At 41.3% G+C, this 26036-nt stretch overlaps 1 protein-coding gene across 1 annotated transcript in view; it reads left to right on the top strand.

Moving 5' to 3' along the window:
* Positions 1-4474: 4474 nt before the first annotated feature.
* LOC138784638 (vomeronasal type-2 receptor 1-like) overlaps positions 4475-26036 on the top strand; it is a 29391-nt gene continuing 7829 nt past the window's right edge. The window contains exons 1-9 of the mRNA XM_069960268.1: positions 4475-4597; positions 8003-8215; positions 14858-15060; positions 16159-16444; positions 17357-18187; positions 18666-18893; positions 18988-19107; positions 23512-23635; positions 23739-24625. Of these exons, the coding sequence (XP_069816369.1) occupies positions 4475-4597; positions 8003-8215; positions 14858-15060; positions 16159-16444; positions 17357-18187; positions 18666-18893; positions 18988-19107; positions 23512-23635; positions 23739-24625 (3015 nt within the window). The remainder of the gene's footprint in view (positions 4598-8002; positions 8216-14857; positions 15061-16158; positions 16445-17356; positions 18188-18665; positions 18894-18987; positions 19108-23511; positions 23636-23738; positions 24626-26036) is intronic.

Here is a 26036-nt window from a genome sequence, read left to right as displayed (position 1 = left end):
GGAATGGATTTCGAGGGGCCATGTTGCATTCAAAAGGCCTCTGTGTTGCCAAGACAGTTGAAACCCCCCACAAGTGACCCCATTATGGAAACTACACCACTCAAGGAATGTAACAAGGGGTGTAGTGAGCATAAAGACCCCACTGGTGACTGGCACAAATGTGGAACAATGTGGCGTGAAAATGAAATATTACATTTTTTACACTATAATGTTGGTTTATCCTTGAATTTATCATTTTCACAAGGGGTTAAAAGAGAAAAAAAACACAATATGTGTAAAGCAATTTCCCCCGAGTCCGTAAATACCCCACATGTGGACATAAAGCGCCATGTGGGCGCAGGGCAAGCCTCCGAAGGGAAGGAGCGCCATTTGGATTTTGGAGGTTGGATTTGGCTAGAATGGATGATGAACGCCATGTCGCATTTACAGAGCCCTCGTGATGCCAAAACACTGGAAACCCCCACACGTGACCCCATTCTGGAAACTGCACCCCTCAGGGAATCTAACAAAGGGTGCAGTGAGGATATGGACACCTTGATGACGGGCACATTTGTGCCATGAAAGTGAAAAAATGAATTTTTTTACTTTTACGTCACATTGTTCCACATTTGTGCCCGTCACCAGTGGGGTCCATATGCTCACTGCCCCCCTCGTTAGATTCCTTGAGGGGTGTAGTTTCCAGAATGGGGTCACTTGTGGGGGGATTCCTGTGTCTTGGCAGCACGAGGGCTCTGTAAATGCGACATGGCCCTTGAAATCCTTTCCAGTGAAATTCAGCTTCCAAAAGCCAATTGGCGCTCCTTCCCTTTCGAGGCTCGTCCTGCGCCCCCTTGGCACTTTATTGCCACATGTGGGGTATTTCCGTACTCGGGAGAAACTGCGCTACACGTTTTGTGTCTTTTTTTTCCTCTTATCCCTTTAAGAAAATGAAAAATTGAAGGCTAGAACAACGTTTTAGTGTAAAAAATATTTTTTTCTTTTTTCACGCCATATTGTTCGGAAAATCTGTGAAGCACCTGTGGGGTCCAAATGCTCACCGCACCCCTTGTTACATTCCTTGAGGGGTGTAGTTTTCTAAATGGTGTCCCTTTAGGGGTGTTTTTTCGGTTTTGGCACCCCAGAGCTTCTGCCAACCTGAAGTGGTACAGTCAGAAATGACCAAATATAACGGAGGCGTTGAAATTCACTAGGCGCTCCTTTGTATCTGAGGCTTGTGGTTGCGTCAAATAGCGCAATAGGGCCACATATGGGGTATTTCTATAAACTGCAGAAACGGGGCAATAATTATTGGGGTGCATTACTCTGGTAATAGGTTTATAATTATGAAAAATATTGGATTACAATAAAATCTCTGCACAGAAAATTAAAATTTTCAAATTTCTTACACACTTAGCTTTTATTTCTGTAACTCCCCTAAAGGGTTAAAACACTTTCTGGATGTGCTTTTGCAGAGTTTGGGGGGTTCAGTTTCTGAAATGGGGTGCTTTGTGGGGCTTTCTACAGGCCCCTCAAATACACTTTAAACCTGAACAGGTCCCTTAAAATATCTGATTTTGAAATTTTACAGAAAATTTTGAAATTTGCTGCTAATGTTTTAAGCTTCCTATTGTCTAAAAAAAATGAAAGATCGTTTAATAAATGCCACCATTATAAAGTAGACATGTTGCTAATGCTATTTAATATACAATTTATGTGGTATAACCACTTTCTGTATACGCAAAAAAGTTTCAAAGTTAGAAAAATGCAGTTTTTCAAATTTTTTCACATTATTTGTTTTTTTTTTCATAAAGATTCCTTATGAGTATCAACTCCAATTTACCAGAAATGTAAAGTACAATATGTCACGAGAAAACAATCTCAGAATCAGCCGGATAGGTTAAAGCATCCCGAAGTTATTAATGAATAAAGTGACACAGGTCATATTCATAAAATTTGTCTCTGTCATCAAGGCCATTTCAGGCTCTGTCCTTAAGGGGTTAAAGGAGTATTCCAAGAAAAAAATAACTTGTCCGTATTCACAGGGTAGGGACAAGTAAGCCCCCGTTGATCTCCATACAGGCTCCCAGCTTCTGCGTTATGAATAGAGCCGCTGGTCAGAGATGTGACCTGCTGCTGTACTCATTCCTATGGCGGTGTCGGAAAGAGCCAAGTAAACCGGAAGGGTGCTGTACTCGGCTCTCTCCGGCAGCCTTATATGAATGATTAGAGCCGCTGGAAAAGAGATAGGGGGATAGGGGACAAGGTATTTATTTTTTGGAATACTCCTTTAATGAATGCCATCCTTCAGAAAATCCAAATAAAAACACCCAGCAAAGTCTTGTTTACAGTACCGCGCAGAAACAGTACACGGTGATTGGACTCCGACAAACTGAACATGTCCTGGCAATGATGATGTCAGCATTATAACACAGCAGGTTATTTCACTAGAAATCATGCCCAAGGGAGTATAATTACAATAGATTATTGGTGACATCTATGATTACTTTAGCCCCAAGGACTGCCTGATGCCTGGATATAGTTAATATGCATTTGGCACAGGAATTTTACAAAATTGAATTTTAAAGGGACAAGTAATGCTAAAAGGAGTTAGTTATATGTCCAGAAACACTAAATCAGGTTAAAATAAACGATTGGTATAGGTTCTATGGCAATTTTATCATCATTGATTCCTTTTAAATCTTACTTACCTTTCCTCAGTCCAGCTTTGTCTTTGCTTACTGCTAGGGCCTTTTGGGTAAAAGCAGAAAGCAAGATTTTTTATTTTTCCTTTGGGGAAAGAGTTACTCTGTTCTCTTTTGGAGAAAATGCAATGGCGGTGTTGGGCTCCTTACATTACCATTTACTACTGAGCTGCCCAGTTGTAAGTAATGTGGACTGCTATCGCCACAAAGAGAACGACTACGTCACAAATTTGGACCCACCTTTAAAGAGGTGTTCTCCTCTTTCACAAAAGTAGGCATCTCCCCCTCCCCTTTTTTGACAATCCTGGGCAAGATAGGGCACACCACTAACTTTGTGATGATGCTTGGATTTCCACAAAACCCTCCTGTCACCAAGCCATGTCAATTTTCCATTTGGTAGGTGCAACAGCTGTACCACTTACTGTTCTCTATTCCTAAACCTTGGGACAATGCTCACTCCAAAACCCCTTTTGAATTCATTTGTAAGTCTAAGGGAACTCCCTCAGGTCCTATCATAAATATACCAGCATTAGAATGCCCCCACCCGCCTACTTCCTCCCCCTGCCTGAATGACTGGGTGTCAGGACTAGGGGACTGGAAGACAGGAGACAGGTGATGCCAGGGCACTGACACCCATCCCGCTGTCCCTGCCTAATTAACTCGACTGTGCAAAATGGCTGTGGATAACTGATCGACAGTCACTAGCCTGTACAGGTGTGACACAAAAGGTGGAGAGGAAGGCCAAAAACCAAAAAGAGCAAGGTCAGAAGTCTGGGTCGGCAACTAGTGGTGTGCGCGGTATGAAAACATTATCCAAAGAGTAGTGATTAGTGATGAGCGAGCATGCTTGTCTGAGCTTGGTACTCATTTGAGCATTAGGGTACTCGTTACTCGGACAAGTCTCTTGCAATACCCGAGAAAATCTCATAATCCGTTTCCTGTAAGTTTGGGCGCTATTTCTCAGCCAATAAACATGCAGGAGACTCTTTGGTACATCCTGCGATCACATGGAACCCATACATGTCAATGGCAGCGATTAGTTGGCCAAATCGGATGACCCTGCCATATAAAACACATTTATGCTGGAAGAGATCAGGGACAGAGCTGTTGCTGGTCAGGGAGAGCGTTAGGGAGGGAATTAGCATTCCAGTAGGCAGGGAATACTAGCCAAACAACCAAACAGCCCTTGTAAGGGCTTCAAATCATTTTTAAATTGAGTTACTACAGACTGCTGGCTGAGACTTGCAGTGCAGCTACCACAATTTCAGCAGCACACTGTGGTGATCGGCTGCTGGCAGAAAAGGGACATGAGGTGTTGCATACAGACCCCTAAGTAGTGCTCAGTAGTCAGTACTCTTTTATGATTTTGTGGCTGGTGGTGCTGCTATAGTACATTGTATTGCTGTGATTTGTAGAACACCTGCATAGAACTTCACTGCTCATTGTAAGGGGTTGTCACAGAGTGTATTGGTGCAGCCACTACCAAATTGTATCTCACAGCCCCACAAAAACTAATAGGACCTGACCACCAGTAAATTTTCTTATTTCTGTATTTCTTACTGTGGGCATATCCAAGCTCCTTGCTAATTGCCCTGTGTAAGTGCTGCTATACACCATATAGCAGCACTTACACACAGACTCTATACGACTCCCTCCAGAAGTAGTCTGAGTAATATATTTTCTTGGCTTGCTGTGATCTCTAGTGCAGCTATCTCAGTCTTGACTATGCAGTGTCCATAAAATGTTGAAGCCCAGGGGTAAGGGTCGAGGACGAGGGTGTGGGGTTCCAAGCGATGCAGTTGGCAGAGGCTGTGATTCTGGGCAAGGTGACACAGCAGCACCCGTTGAGGAGGAAGCAGTGGCAAACCGCAGACATTCAATCCCTAGCTTCTTCTCACAACTTACGGGATCTCAGGGTATAGCACTATTGAAACCGCAGCAGCGTGAACAGGTGCTGACGTGGATAGTGGATAAAGTGTCCAGTAACTTATCCACCACCCAGTCTTCCACGCAGTCCACCTACGCTACCCAAGGGAGTGGAATCCTTGCTCCATTAGCTCAGCCTCCTTCCCCACAGCCTGGCCCCTCCAGGGAAAGAAGGGATTCAGATCCACCACCACCACCATGCTCCCAGGAACTCTTTTCTGTACCCTTCTGAGCACATTTATTACAAATTTATTACAAAATCGTAACAAAGACTGCCACAGGGGCCTGCAGATGCTTGCACTCAGTAGCATAGCTACAGGGGTCGCAACGGTCGCCATGGCGACCGGGCCAACAGCCACAGGGGGCCCTCTGGGCTCCCTCGCCACTTCCTGCCTCTCTGCAGTCCTCCCGAATCAGCTATTATAATGGCAGCCGATTCCGGAGAAGAGCACTGAGCTAGGCTGCCTAATGCTGCAGTGTGGGGTCCTGAGTCCTTCCCACAGGGCCGGCGTCAGCACCCGGCTAACTAGGGCAAGTGCCGGGGCCCACAGCTCCTTTAGGGGCCCAGTCCCGTCTTTTACTACATTTTTTTTTCATGTTAGTAAAAGAAAAAAGTGAAGTAACAGAGGGGACGGGGCCCCTAGAGGCAGCATGTGTCAGTTAGGGGGCCCGCCGATATATACTGGGTCCCCAGGCACACGTCTTCTTCATAAATCCTCCCTACAGCCAGAGGGAGGAGGTGTAAAGAACCTTTGAATAGGAAGGAGAAGGACCTTTGATGATGTCACGGGTCATGTGATTGGACACCTGACCTGATAGAGGGCTGAACGGTAGGCTCTGTAAACTTCTGTATGTGCTGGGGCTTCTAGTTGTTTTGTGTATAGAGGTCCTGCTGTGATATATATATATATATATATATATATATATATATATATACATATACACACACACACACACACAGAAGAGCAGGAGCTGTATACAGAACTAGCAGCCCCAGCATGATATATATGTATATATATATATATATATATATATACACATATATATATATATATATATATATATATATATATACAGTGGTGCCTTGGATTACGAGCATAATTGGTTCCAGGACCGTGCTTGTAATCCAAATCCACTCTTAAACCAAAGCAAATTTTCCCATAAGAAATAATAGAAATGCAGACAATTGGTTCCAAACCCCCCAAATAATGATTTATTATTGTGAATAACATGTAAAACTAATGAAACAAACATTCAGAAACAGCAGAATATGTGATATTATAAGTTACTGTACAGTAATGGAGAGTATGGGAAACATAAGGGCTGACAAAGACTGCAGGGAGCATGAAGGAATGAGCAGGGCAGATGTGGGCACATACATGCAGCACTCTCTGTCCGGGGAGAGAGGGGTTACAGCTATGGAGAGATTACCTCCACCGTCCTGTCCTCTGATGTAAGCCTAAGCCTGAAGTCGATTTGCTATGATTTGGAAGGTGGGGGAGACTTCCTGGGTCAAAATACAGTGCTGTAGACCACGTTATGCAGACCATGCCCCTCCCCCACTCGCGCTCCCACCCAGCACAGGGAGCTCTTAAACCAAAACGTTCTTAAACCAAGTTAATCTTAAACCAAGGTACCACTGTATATATATATATCATGCTGGGGCTGCTAGTTCTGTATACAGCTCCTGCTCTGTGTGTGTGTGTGTGTGTGTGTGTGTGTGTGTGTGTGTGTGTGTGTATATGTATATACACATATATATATATTTACAGTGGGGGAAAAAAAGTATTTAGTCAGTCACCAATAGTGCAAGTTCTCCAACTTAAAAAGATGAGAGGCGCCTGTAATTTACATCATAGGTAGACCTCAACTATGAGAGACAAAATGAGAAAACAAATCCCGAAAATTACATTGTCTGATTTTGTAAGAATTTATTTGCAAATTATGGTGGAAAATAAGTATTTGGTCACCTACAAACAATCAAGATTTCTGGCTCTCACAGACCTGTAACTTCTTCTTTAAGAGTCTCCTCTTTCCTCCACTCATTACCTGTAGTAATGGCACCTGTTTAAACTTGTTATCAGTATAAAAAGACACCTGTGCACACCCTCAAACAGTCAGACTCCAAACTCCACTATGGTGAAGACCAAAGAGCTGTCAAAAGACACCAGAAACAAAATTGTAGCCCTGCACCAGGCTGGGAAGACTGAATCTGCAATAGGCAACCAGCTTGGAGTGAAGAAATCAACTGTGGGAGCAATAATTAGAAAATGAAAGACATACAAGACCACTATAATCTCCCTCGATCTGGGGCTCCACACAAAATCTCACCTCGTGGGGTCAAAATGATCACAAGAACGGTGAGCTAAAATCCCAGAACTACGCGGGGGGACCTAATGAATGAACTGCAGAGAGCTGGGACCAATGTAACAAAGCCTACCATCAGTAAGACACTACGCCGCCAGGGACTCAGATCCTGCAGTGCCAGACGTGTCCCACTGCTTAAGCCAGTACATGTCCGGGCCCGTCTGAAGTTTGCTAGAGGGCATTTGGATGATCCAGAAGAGTATTGGGAGAATGTCCTATGGTCTGATGAAACCAAAGTGGAACTGTTTGGTAGAAACACAACTTGTCGTGTCGAGGAAAAAGAATACTGAGTTGCATCCATCAAACACCATACCTACTGTAAAGCATGGAGGTGGAAACATCATGCTTTGGGGCTGTTTCTCTGCAAAGGGGCCAGGTCGACTGATCCGGGTACATGAAAGAATGAATGGGGCCATGTATCGTGAGATTTTGAGTGCAAACCTCCTTCCATCAGCAAGGGCATTGAAGATGAAACGTGGCTGGGTCTTTCAACATGACAATGATCAAAAGCACACCGCCAGGGCAACGAAGGAGCGGCTTCGTAAGAAGCATTTCGAGGTCCTGGAGTGGCCTAGCCAGTCTCCAGATCTCAACCCTAAAGAAAAACTTTGTAGGGAGTTGAAAGTCTGTGTTGCCAAGCGACAGCCCCAAAACATCACTGCTCTAGAGGAGATCTGCATGGAGGAATGGGCCAACATACCAACAACAGTGTGTGCCAACCTTGTGAAGACTTACAGAAAATGTTTGATCTCTGTCATTGCCAACAAAGGATATATAACAAAGTATTGAGATGAAATTTTGTTACTGACCAAATACTTATTTTCCACCATAATTTGCAAATAAATTCTTACAAATCAGACAATGTGATTTTCTGGATTTGTTTTCTCATTTTGTCTCTCATAGTTGAGGTCTACATATGGTGACAATTACAGACGCCTCTCTCATCTTTTTAAGTGGTGGAACTTGCACTATTGGTGACTGACTAAATACTTTTTTTCCCCACTGTATGTTATATCATTTCCTCACAGTTGTATTACTATATGAGAAAGTTACATCTTAGACAACTCTTTTTCGATGAGAATGGAGATCCTCCTGCTGTGTACGATATAGTGAACTGGCAGCTGAGCCCTGAAGAAAAACTCCAACAAGTCAAAGTGGGCAGCTATGATACCAGTATAACCATTGGGACCTTCTTCACTATTAATACCAGCCTTGTGCAGTGGGGAACCGGACACCACGGGGTGAGCTGTATCCACATACCTTTCTGTTTATATAAATCAAAGTATTAAACTTTTTCAGCAAAAAAAGTACTGATATTAAGCCTCAACTAGAGATCTAACCGAATCCAAGATTTTAGATGCAGTGTTAGAGCTGCTTGGAAAACATGGACACAGGCTATGGTTGTGGAAATGCTTTCCAAGAAGCCCTAGGTCTGCATCCATCTTTTCAAGACTGCCATGCTGTCATTAAAACCATTGACACACAGAAAATAATTGCGGTGTCCAAATATTAGTGTTCTATGCACCTGTCACAAAGTTCTCACCTCAGTTTAAGTGGGGATGAAGTATTCTAAAGTTTCAACACTAGGTGTCAATGTTTCTTACAGCTGAGGAAGGTATGGGTTAATGTTTGTTGTACCATGTCTTCGTTGCTGACCAATAGGAGTTGCTCTCTCTCTTTCTACCTATTCCTGATCTCTGCACATTTACCCCTGTAGGAGGAGTTAGTTAGCTCCATGTGGGAGAAAGTGAGCGAGTCAGTTGAGTCTAGTCACGACATTGTCAGATGTAGTTAGAGATCGACACTTCTTTTGCTACTACCACTACACTACTACAGTATGCAGTGCTAAGCACCTTAAAGAAGAAAAACACCACCAAACTCCAACCTCAGGGGATCCAGGCGCAGGTCCAACTAATGGTGACCAGATGAATAATGTAAAACTATAAAAGTTTATTAAAAATACCCAACACGTTTCGGAACCGTACCGGTTCCTTTTTCAAGAGTGCAAGCCAACATTGGCTTAATATGATTTTGCTTTTTGCTTGCTTTTGATTTTGCTTACCCCATAATTTTACGTAGATTATTTGAAAAAAATATTTTTAAATATTCTTTTTCAGGTCTCTGTTTCAGTTTGTAGCCCAAGTTGTCCACCAGGCTTCAGGAAAGTAGGCAAAGAAGGACAACTGTTATGTTGTTTCCAATGCATCCCATGTCCACATGGAGAGATATCCAACCACACAGGTAGGAAACAAATAAAAAAAAGTTCATATAACTCAAGTCTCATAGTCTATTATAAAGTTCTTCTTGGACCTCACTATATTGTACAACTTGGCATTCACCACTTTAACACCATTTTCGAAACTTTTAAATCTAAGATTCGTTGATATGTGCATATTGCCCGTGGGATATGTGGCCAAATTCAAACCAAGATCGTTGTGTTCCAAAGATGGAAGAATTCCTGTCACATAAAGATCCACTGGGCATCACCTTAATGACTATTGGCATCCTCTTATCATTGGTTCCTGTGGCGATCCTTGGCGTTTATATTTGCTACAGAACAACCCCCATTGTATATTTAGACCCAACATTAACTCAAGAGAGAAACTGATGGCGACACAAAAGACTCTGAGAAATTGACTGCTATTTTTTTTTTTTTTTTTTCATATTTAAAAAAGAATAATTCAAGTAAATAATGAATTATTGCTTATTGTTCCTTGCCTTATTGAATGATAAAAAAAACTGCTTTAAAAGTTTAAAATATTTTTCTTAACTTGATAAGATTTAATCAAGTGATCAAAATAAAACCATTCTGTGAACCTTTGTTGACCTTTTAATTGAAAAGAAAACAGCAAATCGAAAGGTACTTTTACACGGAACGATAATCGGACGATTATAATCGCCCAATTATCGCTCCATGTAATAAATACTGCGATTAGCCGATGACAACGATCATCGCCTGATCGTTGATATAGGTTTGGACCTATTTTCGTCTGGCGCCGACCACGCACCGCTGCGTGTAATAGCGGTGCACAGCCGGCGACTGACGATATACATTACCTATCCAAGTTCCAGGGCTGCTGCTGCGGTCTTCTCCCCAGGTCCTGCGTGCTCAGGCTTCAGAGCGGTCAATCAAAGGCCGCGGCGGTCCCGGCCTGTGATTGGCTGAGCGGCCTGTCAGCTGACAGGCCACTCTGAAGTTAGAGCGCGCGGGACCCGTGGAGAAGTAGACCGCAGCAGCCCTGGAACGTGGATAGGTAATGTATATAGTTAAGCAAGGGCTGCAAGGACATCGGTAACAATGTCCCTGCAGCCCTTGTTTAACGATTAATAGGTCCAGTAAACGAGCGACGATCTAGCAGATCGCTGCTCGTTTACAGGTATTATCGGGGCCCCATCGGCCCGTGTTATACCACCCTAACATGATCCTTGAATCTGAAATAGTTTATAACAATCCAAAGAACTCAGAAAACAAAAAGGATAAAGAAAAATAAAGAGCATAATAAAAAAAATCCTTTTGCCACAAACTGCAGGTAGAGATCAGCCATAGAAGGGGCAGGGTGGACACAAACGATGAACCCTGAAATTGTCCCCGCCCACTGTTTCTGCCTACTTGCCTCAGAAAGTCCTAGGTGACTGAAGGCAACTGGACAAAAGTCTCTAACCTTTGATAGGGATAGTCAAACAAGCCGTGGTCAAATCCAATCGAGCAAAACAGTACAGATAAGAATTATAATAGTATGGTTGCATAATAAAGGTACAATAGTTTTGGCACAGAAAGGGCATCATAACATAACATTTTGTGAAAAAGAATGGGGATTGTAATAGTATGGGGCAGAAAAAGTGCACTATAAGGCTATTAAAGGAGAAGTCCAGCGGAAAAAAAATTGTATTGTATTGCCCCCCAAAAGCCCCCCCAAATCACCAATATACACTTATTATGGGAAATGCACATAAAGTGCTTTTTTTTCCTGCACTTACTACTGAATCAAGGCTTCACTTCCCTGATAAAATGGTGATGTCCCGACCTGACTCCCAGAGCTGTGCGGGCTTTGGCTGCTGGAAAGAATAATGACAGGGGGACACTGAGGGGCACAAGGCACTGGAGGGACACTGAGCCGTGACATCACCATTTTATGCAGGAAGTGAAGCCTTGTTGCAGTAGTAAGTTTCCCATAATAAGTCTATGTTGGTGATTTGTATAACTTTTGGGAGGCAATACAATACTTTAATAAAAATTTTCGCCATATTTCTCCTTGAGAGTGTAGCAACACAGTAGGGGCTAACTCAGTGGCATAGCTACCATGGAAGCAGACCATACAAATGCTATGGGGCCTTAGCCCCCATCGCAAAAAAAGTGGTCTGTCTCTATGGTACTAGCAGGTGTCACTGTCAGCTCACTCACCAACAGCACCTTCCTCCTCCAGAGAGACAGTGGCTCTATATAGCAGTGACAGGATCAGTGACAGTGGCAGCTGCCTGCACCTCCCATCCTCCCATTGGTATGCCCCTGACCGGAGAATGATTGAAGCACGCATGGCAACTAGTGCCATCTGCCACCTGCACCTCGCTCCTCCAGTCCCCTCCTCGCTGTGACAGAGACACTGCCTGGCATCATCCTCCTTTGGGTCATGTAAGTATTGGCAACGGGTAGGGGGATTTCTGTAAAGGATTCATGGGGCCCTGTGCAGTTTCTTGCTATAGGGCCCCATAAATCATAGCTACGCCCTTGGGCTAACTATTAGGTCTAGAAGTGACCTCAATAAAGTGCGTGGGAAACAAGAACTCTGTGGAGTCACTCTGTTAGAATAATAATATTCTGCGGCACAGACTTTATTGTGTGGGGCCTGGAGAAATGCTTAAAAGTGGGAATGGTGATGGAAAATTGAGGGATCTAAGATATTTGTCTTGAAGATTCCACAGAGAACTATGGAAGAAGTCATCGTGAAAGTTTAGGCCTAATTGTGAAAAAATTAAAAGAGAACGACTTTCATGAGAGAAGACATCCCCTGAGAGTAACTGGATGTAACTGCACAATAATCACTGAAGATGATTCAGCCTGACACTTTTTGTGCCAAGCGCAGAGTGCTCGAACTATGGGGTGTAAGAAGTAGGGTGATGTACTGCACCACTTTGGGCCATACAATAAATGTTGCAAATAGGCTGTATACTATATCAGATCAGGGAGGCTGCTCAGCATGACAGGATCTTCTGGTCTCTATGTAGCGTCTGTGCTAGGATCCTATGCTAGGCCATCATGGAAATATATACATGATTTAAAATAAGGCTCCACACTTCACTGTCGATAGACTATTCATCGGTAAAATCTGTAACTGCAGCTAGGTATCATTTATTAAACCTCTTATTTTATTTTATTATATTCTGTTGTGCTTGTATTGACCACTAGAATAATCAATGTATTACGATGAAAAGGTAAGATGGTCTCTCGAGTCACACAGCTCCATGTCTCATTATACCATTATATATAATTATGTATTTCTCCTACTGCATATTCTAAAGATGATGATATCTGAGCTGGGACTGAGTGTCTATATACAGGAAATGTGTAATTACCAATAAGATTCCCAGGATGGACAAGAGCTTCTTATATATAGTCAGTATATGGAAAAACAAGAGGAAACTGAAAGATATATATGAGGTGAGTGGACTATAATACGTTATATTTACTAATGTAAATATAATAGAGATGTAAGGGGAAAGGTGAATTAGTCAGGTCACAGAGTTGAAGATGGGTTGGAGTAGAGATGTTAAATCCAGAGTTAAAGAAAAATCGAATTCAGAAAATGATATAAGGGGAAGTCTTTAGAAGGTGTATACACAAACAAGTGCAGCCATTGATTCTAATTATACACTAAGGGGGAGATTTATCAAAGGGTGTAAAATTTAGACTGGTGCAAACTGCCCACAGCAACCAATCACAGCTCAGTTTTAGGCAGTGCTGAAAGGAAAGCTGAGCTGTGACTGGCTGCTGTGGGCAGTTTGCACCAGTCAAAATTTTACACCCTTTGATAAATCTCCCCCTATAAGAGAAAATAGGTCCGATACCACAGACTTTGAGCTCACACAGGGGAACCATAACTGTAGCGTCACTCCGAGAAGGGATGGAGTGCTCAATATAACACACTCCAATGGTAAAGGTTGGACTCCAGAAATTATTAAATTATAGCATTTTAGTAAATATTAAGTAATATTCTCTTTATATTCTCTATATTGGATTGACTATTATTGACAGATTATAGCGGGATGGGAGATTCTTTTTTTTTTTTGTTTGTTTTTTTTCAAATTTTAGAAGGCATAGAAGTGATACTTGAAACCATGGGATTCTATGATCTGCTCCAGGCCATAAATATAGATGGCAAAATGTAGAGGTCTTAAGACGGTGCCTTGGGGGATGCCAACAGTGAGGTGGCCGGGTGACAATGTGGTGTATAGGTAGGAGACACATAATGTGTGGTCAGAAATCCACAATTATTTATCATGAGATGCAGGAGAAGGGCAAGCCTATGACGCCAGTGGAGGAAAGAGCTGGTGTGGTATCCCACCACCGGTGTTCTTTCTCAATTACACCTGTCATAAAAGCTTCTTACTCTCGATTAAGTGGTAATGAAGGTATTTTATAGTTTCACCACAATATGCCAGTATTTTATATGCATTCTCTTATGTATTGCACAGCTGAAGGGTTACTGTTTATGTGTACCATGTGCTTTTGTTAACCTATGGGAGATGCTTTCTCTTTCTAGCCTATCACTTTTCTTCTTTTCTTTTCACACATTCCTTTCCACCACTCACAGGGTCCCTTAAATAACCCCTGTAGGAAGTTACTTTGGGGGAAGAGGAGTAGCGTCAGTCTTACCCAGATTCTGGTGGGACACACAGAACATACGCCCCTGCTGAAGCCAAGCCAGGGCCTTGCTCTTCCAGGACCCTTGTCCGGAACAAGTCAGTTTAGTTCAGTTCAGTCTAGTCTGGTTTGAGTCTAAGACACACATGTATGCAGAAGCAACCAGAGAAACTCAGTTCTTTCAGTCTATCTACTATATCTATTATGCAGTGCTAGACACCACAAAGAGAGAACAGTCAGGGATTATCCTAGCCCACGCTGTGAAGTAGTCTAAAAGATGCAGGGCAGTAGCCTGATATACAAAAGGAACTAGCCTGTATAGAACAAAGCTACCAAAAAGGTCTACATATTCTTTCTCGCAGTGCAGGTAACCGGAAGGCCTTGGACGCTTAGCTTTATGCACAAAACCACGGCTGGGGAATGTATTACCCTATTAGGATGGAAAGCTCAACACTGTAGGGCAGAAGGTGGTCAGACTATAGTCTACACACAAGTACAAGTAAACATCTTTCTCTCAAGTAACTCTTCAAGTTCCGGCAGAGCACAGTACTACATTGAGTTTGGACTCCTTTGACAAACTCCTCTCCTCTACACTGCTCTACTCTGTTTCCAACTCTTCAAGCACCGCTACAACTACCTTTACTCTATTCTACACCTTCAAGCACCTCCACAGCACAAAAGAGTTTAAGAAATGAAGTCTGTACAAAGATTTACCTATTTGCGGTCAAAGTGTTTTGTATTGTCAAGATAATGCACAGTAAAGCTGTTCTATTTTTTTGCACTAGGACTTAATTAATCTAGGTGTGGAAGTAAACTCACGCAAACACAAGTAGAACATACAACCTCCACACAAATATCACTTTTTCGAGGATTTCAACTCACAACTGCTGAGCTGTTAGCCAACAACACTAACCGTAGAGCTACCATGTTGCTCCTTAAGATAAACTAAGACTTAATTTTTTACTGCAGGGTCCTCCATCTCTATCTATGACCAGTCCTAAATCTGACACAATAATTCTGACAGATGATGCGAGTTCGGTTCATGCTCTATATCTTACACTTCTGCAATTGCATTGAATCAAGTTGCAGACTGACCAGCAGTGAGCTTACACCAGCCATGTCCTTAGATGGGAAGATAATAATTGGGGCAGTGTTCCCTGTTTACGTGGACAAAACCTATCCAATCATCAATTACAAGGAGAGGCCTGTTCCTGTCATCTGTAAAACGTAAGGCTTATTCCTTATATAATGTACATTTTCTTGCTAGGGGTTCAGGTGAGCCGCTATTTTATTAAAGAGGTCTTCCAGCCTTGTCTATGTACCTCTTTATAGGATATACAGTCCATAGACATCGATGGACTATCCATACTAAGGTCGGCTTGTGTCAAGTCTGGAATGTAACAGGCTGTAGATGTAGCAATTGATTTAGGACCCTTGTTTTTCCGGGGTCTTCTCTTAAGTATGAAAAAATACCAGTATTGGCGCGTTGTAGTTGGGGGCCTGTTACAGATTTTTCCTTGGGCCCAGGATTTACATCTTACGTCTGACTGATCACATTCTGTTTTCCATTTCTTCCCCACACTAATCACACAGTGCAAAACAGGTAACAAAAAGGAAAGAATACTAAGAATATGGCCAAGAGCGGGGTTCTTAAGAACTAGCTAGAAAAGTCTATTTTGACATACAGATACGACCCTTTCAACACGTTGGGTGATGAAACTACATAATGGGGGACCTACTTTTTTATTACAGGAAAATATTTACCTACTTGAGTGTTTAGCAACCTACTGAAGGCATCTACCCGCCTGAGAAACTTACCTATTTAGAGGGAGAAACCTACATAACAACATACTAGTTAAACTGACCTCCTGGAGGTACCTATCCAAGGATGACTTCCTATTAGAAGCCATACTTGCTTACATACTGGAGGATCTCCCAAATTATCGGGGACCTACGTACCTACTGTCTTAATTGGTAGACCTACAAATTTACTAGTTTAACCTAACTACTGTGGGAATCTACCTTTTGATCTGCTATGAGGACCTACTTACCTACTGGATGAAACTACCAGGTGGGGAGTCCTAAATACCTAATTGTTGGCCCATCTAACTAGTGAAGGAGATTAACCTAATTAGGGTGACGTGCCCATTTAACAGGAAGAACCTACTTCTAAAGTTAATTGTTGGGGCGAATGGGTGTAACTAATGTTACCATGCAGTCTAAAACCAGCCCTAAGTCTACATTTACACTATATAACAATTAGATTTTCTTTATTATCTCCCCAAGATATTCAGGAAACATTAACTGTTTCTGTGTTCTCCTCAGATTAACGTTATATACCTACCAGTGGGCCCAAGCTTTGCATTTCGCTGTGGAGGAAATTACTCCCATGTTTTTTCCAAATATCACTTTGGGATTCCAGATCTTTGACTCTTGTATAGTTCTCCAGAGAGCAGTGTCAGGAATTCTACAATTGTTGAGTGGATATGAAAAACCTGTGCCCAACTATCGATGTAAGCAGGACACACATTTGGCAGCAGTAATCGGAGATTTTACATCTACAAATTCAATTTCACTGGCTCATATACTGGGGCTGTACAGGTACCCACAAGTAAGTGCTACGGCTCCCATGGCCGTACAAGTTCTTTTGACACCTCTTTCCTTAAGGGTCCCTTTATTATATGTTAAAAATGTGAAAATTATTTTAGCTATAACTGAAAAATGTGTGCTGAAATATTTGGGGAAGAAAGCAATCTTAAAACATATAAACACAAAGGGCCATAGGCCCAACCAGGGCCCCTCTCCTTAGATCTCCCCAATACTAAAAGTTATAAAATCTCACTTTTATTGATCTCTTCTGACAGGCACCAAGGAGCTATCTGACCACTAATTAGGGCTCTGAATAGCTCCCCCACTGAGCAATCCTTTGTTCTCGGCTCTCAGCTGCCCGCTAATCTCCCTCCTTCCCCCTCCCCTCTTCATAGACCAGACAGATCGCACTGATGAAAGAGATGAAAAAACAGTCGAGATTTCCTGATTCTGAGAAGTGTACAGCAGAAAGGAGAGGAGGGGGGACCAGGGAAAAGGCTTTTTACATGCAGATAATGGCATATTTGGCTAATAAACCCAATTACAAAGTTTCTTAAAATCATCTGGACTATTGATTTCTGCATAATTTTTTTTTTAACGACAGTGACACTTTAAGCTGCCTGCGGCCAAGTACTGTAGAATTTAACATGGGCGGTGCTGGCAGCCATCTGGACTGCTCATATTATAGTTTGCTGTTACATCCTGTGGGTTAGCAGGAAATCTATTGAGTATCCCATCACCTTTAAAGAAGTCTAGGACTAATGAATCACTAATGATGCAATCAAGCGTCCCAGAGATTCACTTTTCTAAGCTTTAGAAAATTAAAGAAATCTAGTTGAGGCTTTTATCATCACGCTTCATATGTTGTCTAAATAGATATTAATATCCATGAATCATTGCTATTACTCAATAAAATTATTGATTTTTCTGACAGATTAGTCACTATGCAACAAGTCCTCTCCTCAGTGACCGCATGCAGTTCCGATCATTCTTTAGAATAGTCCCCAGTGATGCCTTCCAGTCTTGGGGTCTATCACAGTTGATGTTGCACTTTGGATGGACCTGGATTGGTCTGGTGGCCCTTGATGATGATTATGGGCAGCAAGCTGTCCAACTGGTTAAAAGGTATAGTTTACAAGCTGGAGCCTGTGTGGCCTTCACAGAGAACATAATCTCCGGCCGGCAAGATCGAAACGCACCACATATTGCTCAGGTAATTAAAGACTCAACAGCCACAGTGATCGTTTTCTTCTCTACTGATATAGACCTTAGCTATGTCCTGGATGAGATGCTGAGGCAGAATGTCATAGGGAAAGTATTAATTGCCAGTGAGGCTTGGGCTACCTCACCTTTTTTGTCAGTCAGTAAATATTCAAGACTTCTTCTTGGAACAATCGGATTTGCCCTCCCTGGTGGAAGCATGCAAGGATTTAGAGATTTCCTCAACAAAATCAACCCATCCATGATTATGGGAAACCAATATATAAAAAGATTCTGGGAACAAGTTTTTGGCTGCAAATTTCAAGAGCAGACATCCCATGAAGTCCCATCAAACTCATCGACAAAAGAATGTACAGGCCAAGAAAGTCTTAAGACAATCCAGAACAACTTCAACTATGTCTCTAGTCTACAGGCAACCTACAATGTGTATCTAGCAGTTCATGCAATAGCAAAAGCTCTGAGTGATTTGGGTAATTGCAAGAAGGGAGATGGACCATTCCCCAATGGAACATGTGCTGATATTAAAAACTTTAAGCCTTGGCAGGTTAGTGTGAACTTTGAAGATGTTCTCTCCACCATTGCTGTGGTGTAAAGTTTTTAATGTGTTATTTTTCACTTACCTACCCCCTTTATTCTGCTGGATAATAAGGAAAACATTTTTACTGTTTGGGGGCATTATAGATGGGAAGAGAAAGGATGGTGCTGGAAATGTGTAGAACCTCTGGTGTTCATCTGGCAGGCACAAGAAAATACAGAGAAACTGCCGTGAACTTATCAACTATTTCAGCACATCTTTCTGCAGTAAAGAATTATATGCACCTATTTCTCTTTTATTTATCTTTCTTTTTTGTTCAATTATTATAAATATTGAAACGTTCTACCAATTATTTTAAGGCAGCTGATACAACAATGCAATACCATATACATTCTGTGGATAGCTGTGCTGCTATATTCAACCTTAAGACCTGAATGGACTGTTGCAGCTACATGAAGATGATCAATGTTGTATCATTTCCTCACAGTTGTTGCACTACATGAAGAAGTTACGTCTGAACATGTCTGAAGGCAGACAAATCTTTTTTGATGAGAACGGAGATCCACCTGCTGTGTACGATATTGTGAACTGGCAGCTGAGCCCTGAAGGTCAACTCCAACAAATCAAAAAGGGCAGCTATGATACTAGTGTATCTAGCAGGAATGTCTTCACTATTAATACCAGCCACATACAATGGGGAACCATAAACCATGAGGTGAGGATAGCAATATTCAGCATGACCTAGGTATCTAACTTTATCTGCCCCTGATCAATGATGAACTAACATAAATATTTTCATTTCTATACAGACTATAGGGTTTTTTGTGATTAGGGATGACCGAGCATGCTCGTCCGAGCTTGGAACTCGATCGAGCATTAAAGTACTTGATGGTACTCGTTACTCGGACGAGCATCTTGCAAAGATTCGGGTTTGAGTTCCATAAATCAGCTAAACAATTGTTTGATTAGCTGTTTTAATAAAGTTTCAGCTCCCTGGGAAAGCAGGGAATCCGTAATACAGGGATCGGCATTACCGGGGTTAGCGATCCTCTGCAATAATGCCGATCCCTGTATTGGTTAATATATTTAATTAATTAAACAAAGTTTTGTTCTAAAAAAGTTATTTACATTGTTCAATAGTTTATTTAAAAGGAATCTACACTCACTGGCCACTTTATTAGGTACACCTGTCCAACTGCACGTTACCACTTAATTTCTAATCAGCCAATCACATGGTGGCAACTCAGTGCATTTAGGACAATCTCCTGCAGTTCAAACCGAGCATCAGTATGGGGAAGAAAGGTGATTTGAGTGCCTTTGAACGTGGCATGGTTGTTGGTGCCAGAAGGGCTGGTCTGAGTATTTCAGAAACTGCTGATCTACTGGGATTTTCACGCACAACCATCTCTAGGGTTTACAGAGAATGGTCCAAAAAAGAAAAAACATCCAGTGAGCAGCAGTTCTGTGGGCAGAAATGCCTTGTTGATGCCAGAGGTCAGAGGAGAATGGGCAGACTGGTTCGAGCTGATAGAAAGGCAACAGTGACTCAAATAGCCAACCGTTACAACCAAGGTAGGCAGAAGAGCATCTCTGAACGCACAGTACGTCGAACTTTGAGGCAGATGGGCTACAGCAGCAGAAGACCACACCGGGTTCCACTCCTTTCAGCTAAGAACAGGAAACTGAGGCTACAATTTGCACAAGCTCATCGAAATTGGACGGTAGAAGATTGGAAAAACGTTGCCTGGTCTGATGAGTCTCGATTTCTGCTGCGACATTCGGATGGTAGGGTCAGAATTTGGCATCAACAACATGAAAGCATGGATCCATCCTGCCTTGTATCAACGGTTCAGGCTGGTGGTGGTGGTGTCATGGTGTGGGGAATATTTTCTTGGCACTCTTTGGGCCCCTTGGTACCAATTAAGCATCGTTGCAACGCCACAGCCTACCTGAGTATTGTTGCTTACCATGTCCATCCCTTTATGACCACAATGTACCCAACATCTGATGGCTACTTTCAGCAGGATAATGCGCCATGTCATAAAGCTAGAATCATCTCAGACTGGTTTCTTGAACATGACAATGAGTTCACTGTACTCAAATGGCCTCAACAGTCACCAGATCTCAATCCAATAGAGCATCTTTGGGATGTGGTGGAACGGGAGATTCGCATCATGGATGTGCAGCCGACAAATCTGCGGCAACTGTGTGATGCCATCATGTCAATATGGACCAAAATCTTTGAGGAATGCTTCCAGCACCTTGTTGTATCTATGCCACGAAAAATTGAGGCAGTTCTGAAGGCAAAAGGGGGTCCAACCCGTTACTAGTATGGTGTACCTAATAAACTGGCCGGTGTGTACTTGTGAAATTAAATATACTATAAAAAATAAATAAATATATATATATATTTATTTACAGTATATTTAATTGCAAACGTATGGATTCTTTTTAATTAAACTATTGAACAACGAAAATAACTTTTTTTAGAATAAAAATGTGTTTTATTAATTAATTGTATTAACTATTACAGGAAGCTCTATTAAAGCCGGTTCATATTGCCGGTAATAGAGCTGACTGTAATAATTAATACTTTACTTTAATTACAACATGAAATGTTTCTTCTAATTATGCTATCACAATAGCATTATTAGAAGAAACATTTTGAATCATATGAGCGCTAAGCTGATTGGCTGAGCGCACATATAAAGAGCGGGTCTGCGGCACAGTGACTTCATTGTGCTGCGGACCAGCGAAGAGACAACATCGGACATCGGACGGTAGGTATAGAGCTCTTCTCACCCCCTCCCCTGCACTGCACCCATCCCAGCAAGGAAGGGGGGTCACTTAACCCCTCCCTTGCTGGTATGGGTGAAGTCTGACATCAGTCTGGCCCCCAAGGGGTTAAGGGGGATGCAATGCATCCTCCCTTAACCCCTTGGGTGCCAGACTGTAAGCAGCGATCTGTAAACATGCTGCATACTGTAAGGTGCACAACACCGCTCACAATGAAAGGTGTTGTGCTCCTGTTTGTGTGTTTTTTGTGTGTTTCTTCCTTTTTGTTTTTCAGATATTGGTACCCTGTGGATTACGTCGGATTTGCTGGACTACGTCGATGACCAGCAGTTGTTTGGATTTTCTTTTTAAATAAAATGGTCAATGAGGGGTGTGGGGGTGATTTTATTTTTAATTAAAAAAAAAACTTTTCACTTGTGTCTTGTCTTTATTTCTTTACTTTATAGACTGGAATCCATTACTAAGTCGGGGCTTAGTGTTAGCTGGTATAAAATGGCTAACACTAACCCCCCATTATTACCCCTGTACCCAATTCTACCAGGGGTACTGGGAAGAGCCGAGTGCCAGTGGTCCGGGAGCGTTAAAATTGGCGCTCAAGGACTGGGCGGCAGCAGGCTGGTAATATTTAGGCTGGGGAGGGCCTAAACCAATGGCCGTTCCCACCCTGCTTTTCCTTGGTTTTTAACTCAGTTGGTTATGAAAATAGGGGTAACCAGCTTCCGCTACTAAGTCTATAAAGTAAAGAAATAAAGACAAGACACAAGTGAAATTTTTTTTATTCAAATAAAAACACCCCCACACCCCTCATTGACCATTTTATTAAAAAAAAAAAAAAAATTCAAACAACCGCTGGTCATCGACGTAGCCCAGTGAATCCGACATAATCCACAGGATACCGATATCTGAAAAACTAAAAGGAAGAAACACACAAAAAAACACACAAACAGGAGCACAACACCCATCATTGTGAGTGGTGTTGTGCACCTTACAGTATGCAGCATCTTTACAGATTGCTGCTTACAGTCTGGCACCCAAGGGGTTAAGGCAGGATGCATTGCGCCCCCCTTAACCCCTTGGGGGCCAGACTGATGTCAGACTGCACCCATACCAGCAAGAAAGGGGTTAAGTGACCCCCCTTCCTTGCTGGGATGGGTGCAGTGCAGGGAAGGGGGTGGGGAGAGCTTTATTCTCACCCTCCGATGTCCAATGTTGTCTCTTCGCTGGTCCGCGGCACAATGAAGTCACTGTGCCGCGGACCCTCTCTTTATATATGCGCTCAGCCAATCTGCTGAGCGCACATATGAATCAAAATGTTTTTTCTAATAATGCTATTGTTTTAATTAAAGTAAAGTATTAATTATTACAGTGAGCTCTATTACGAGAAATATGAACCGTCTTTAATATAGGCTCCTGTAATAGTTAATATAATTAATTAATAAAACACATTTTCTTTCAAAAAAAGTTATTTTCGTTGTTCAATAGTTTAATTAAAACGGATCCATACTTGTGCAATTAAATATACTGTTAAAAAAAATAAAAATAAAAATATATATATATATATATATATATATATATATATTTAGAGTATATTGCAAAAGTATGGATTTGTTTTAATTAAACTATTGAACAACGAAAATAACTTTTTTAGAACGAAATTTTGTTTTATTAATTAAATATATTAACCAATACAGGGATTGTTAACCCCGGTAATGCCGATACCTGTATTACTACTGTTTCCTGTCCATTTCTGTGGTGTTTCCATCATTTTCTGTGGTTGACAGGTTTTCACAGGACCTTCCCTCTGCCGAACTTGGTTCCCCTGCAAAAATGCTTGAGTTTTCCTTTGACTTCAATGGGGTTCATTACTCGAAACGAGCACCCGATTATCGGGAAATACTTGTCTCGAGTAACGAGCACCCGAGCATTTTAGTACTCGCTCATCACTAATTGTGATCTTTTAAACATGCAAAGCCAATGTTTTTGACCCTAAATTCAGTGGGCTAGCATAGGTTCCAGACACCTTTGAGTTTCAACTTTACTTTCACATCTTAATTACAACCGCTTAAGGTCAATGACCACATAAGGGAGGGATTTGACAGGCTTTCAGCTCTCAAGCACATTATCCACTGTAAGGATTGACAAAGGCGATCACTCAGATCACATGTTTAAATGCAACAAACAATAGTGTTGGTGGTACAATTGGTGGCAAAATATTGGTAGCCCAATCATGTAATCTTGAGGTGCTGCTGACCAGTTATCACGGCAGACTAAGATCTCTGCTGGGTCTTGGTCTCCTCAAACAGACTGCCTGTGACTCAGCCAAATGCATATGAGCATAAAATAACTTATAATAGCTTATAATGACACCATTCTACTTGGGATGACCAATAGTGTGATGATCCAGAGGAGGAAGAACTCACTACTGGTCACAGAATAGAAAAATTTGATTTTAAGATTAGATTTGCACATGACTTTTCTTCTTTACTCCATTTCCTATAAATTAATTTTAAAAATTCTTCCTCAAAAATTCCTCTCAGGTCCCTGTTTCAGTTTGTAGCCCCAGCTGTCCACCAGGCTTCAGGAAAGCAGCTAAAAACAGTCAACCTTTATGCTGTTTCCAGTGCATCCCATGTCCACATGGAGAGATATCTAACCACACAGGTAGGAAATATAAGGTATAAAGCTCAAAAAGTTCCTGGAACAAATTATATGGTAGAAGTTAATTGTTGAAACATTGTTTTAAAATATTTTTTTATTTTTTAAGATTCTCTACAATGTATAAAATGCTCATGGGATATGTGGCCAAATCCAAGCCAAGATCTTTGTGTTCCAAAGACCCAAGAATTCCTTTCATATGAAGATCCACTGGGCGTCACCTTAATGGCCTCTGGAATCTCGTCATCATTTGTTCCTGCGGTGATCTTTGTACTTTTTATTCACTACAGGACAACCCCCATTGTTAGGGCCAATAACTACTCCTTAAGCTGTTTTCTCCTGTTGACATTATCGTTTTGTTTTCTTTGTTCTCTAGTCTTTATTGGGTACCCCAAAAATGAGAGCTGTCTTTTAAGACAAGTGACTTTTGGTATTGTATTTGCACTCTGTGTCTCCTGCATCTTGGCCAAAACCATTATGGTAGTCATAGCTTTTAAGGCCACGAGACCTGATAGTCAACTAAGACATTGGACTACTCCAAGTGTATCATATTTCATAGTCATTTCATGTATTCTTATTCAGAGCTTTCTTTGTATTATGTGGCTGACATTCTCACCTCCTTTTCTAGAAGTCGAATCAGAAAGTAATTCGGGAGTACTTATTATTCAGTGTAATGAAGGGTCACCTTTGGCTTTTTGGTCTATGCTTGGCTACCTTGGTCTTCTGGCCTTTATCAGCTTCATTGTGGCTTTCTTAGCCAGGAGACTTCCAGACAGCTTCAATGAGGCCAAGTTCATCACCTTCAGCATGCTGGCCTTCCTGAGTGTCTGGGTGTCCTACATTCCTGCATCCCTCAGTTACCGAGGAAAATATATGGTGGCCATGGAGATCTTTGCTATTCAATCATCAACCTGGGGTCTGGTTATTTGCATGTTCCTTCCAAAATGTTTTATTATTTTAGTCAGACCCAACATGAACTCAAAAGAAAAACTGATGGTGAAACAAACAAAAAAAAAAATCAAAAAAATTGACAATTAGAAAATTTTAATGTCCACTTATGTTTCCAGTATTTCATATAAAATTGGGATTTTAAAATGAAAATTATTTCATATTGTTTGTTCCCCATCTTTATAAGTGATAAAAAGTTATCCTAAAAGTTTAAATTAAGTTTTCCGAACTTGCTAACATGTACAAATGGTCAGATCCTCCACTCCAAATCCTGGGTGTATTCGAGCGCAGGTCCAAGATAGGCAATATAGATGTAAATAACCGTAAAATTTATTAAAACAAACGACACAACGCGTTTCGAAGTCGTGCTGACTACTTTCTCAAGTGTCTAATACAAAATGCATTCTAAGGTCCATAAAAAGTAGCGCACATGCTCAGAAGGAGCTTTGGCACAGATGGTCTCTAATTGCATGCATATAAAATTCAGAGTGAAACGCCCATCAGAGGTGGACCATTACATCAATCAGCTTGGTTCCATTTGCAAAATAAACACCAAAGTAACAGTATAAAGAATATGGAAACAAATCATAATGAATATATATAGAAAAAAACTTTTTAAAATAATCACATAAAAAATTCATATTAAAAAATATATAGAAATATATATATTTTCTTGTATTATAATATTATTTAAAAAATGTTGCCTATCTAGTGTTTTCAATAGTCTCATTTAATCCTTGTGGGGTTAGAGTGGATAATTGAAAGATCCAATACGATTCACGGTTAATCAGTTGTCGGTATCTCCTGGGATGATTTTCTGGAATCTGTTCCAGTATAATGAGTGCTATATATGTGGGATCGCTTTTATGACAAATAAAAAAAATGTTTGGATACACTATGCAGGAGAAACACATTTTTTATATTAAATCTATGCTTGTTCATGCGCGAACTGTCTGAACAGTGCGGCACACATATTGCAAACCACAACTACATTCAAGCAGATATATAACAAATTGAGTCGCACAGGTAAGTTGATTACGTATTGTATATAATTCACCTGAACTATTAGATTTAAAAGTATTCACTGGATCCGGTGTACATGTACAAATGGGGAGCTTAGTGTTAACTGTTCTTAACCCCTTCGTGCTGCAGCTAGTTTGGGCCTTAATGACCGGGCTCATTTTTCAAAATCTGACCTGTCTCACTTTAAGCGCTTACAGCTCAGTGATGCTTTAACGTATGCTAGCGATTCTGAGATTGTTTTTTGTCACATAATGTTAGTGGCAAAATTTGGTCACTATTTTGTGTGTTTTTGGTGAAAAACATCAAAATATCATGAAAAAAAAATGCATTTTATGAACTTTGAAATTCTCTGCTTCTAAAAAAAAAAAAGTCGTACCACATAAATTAGTTACTAAGTAACATTACTAATATGTCCTCTTTATTCTGGCATAATTTG

The sequence above is a fragment of the Dendropsophus ebraccatus genome, chromosome 1 (assembly GCF_027789765.1).
Source record: "Dendropsophus ebraccatus isolate aDenEbr1 chromosome 1, aDenEbr1.pat, whole genome shotgun sequence".
NCBI lineage: Eukaryota > Metazoa > Chordata > Amphibia > Anura > Hylidae > Dendropsophus > Dendropsophus ebraccatus.
This window is presented reverse-complemented; position numbering and strand designations above follow the sequence as displayed.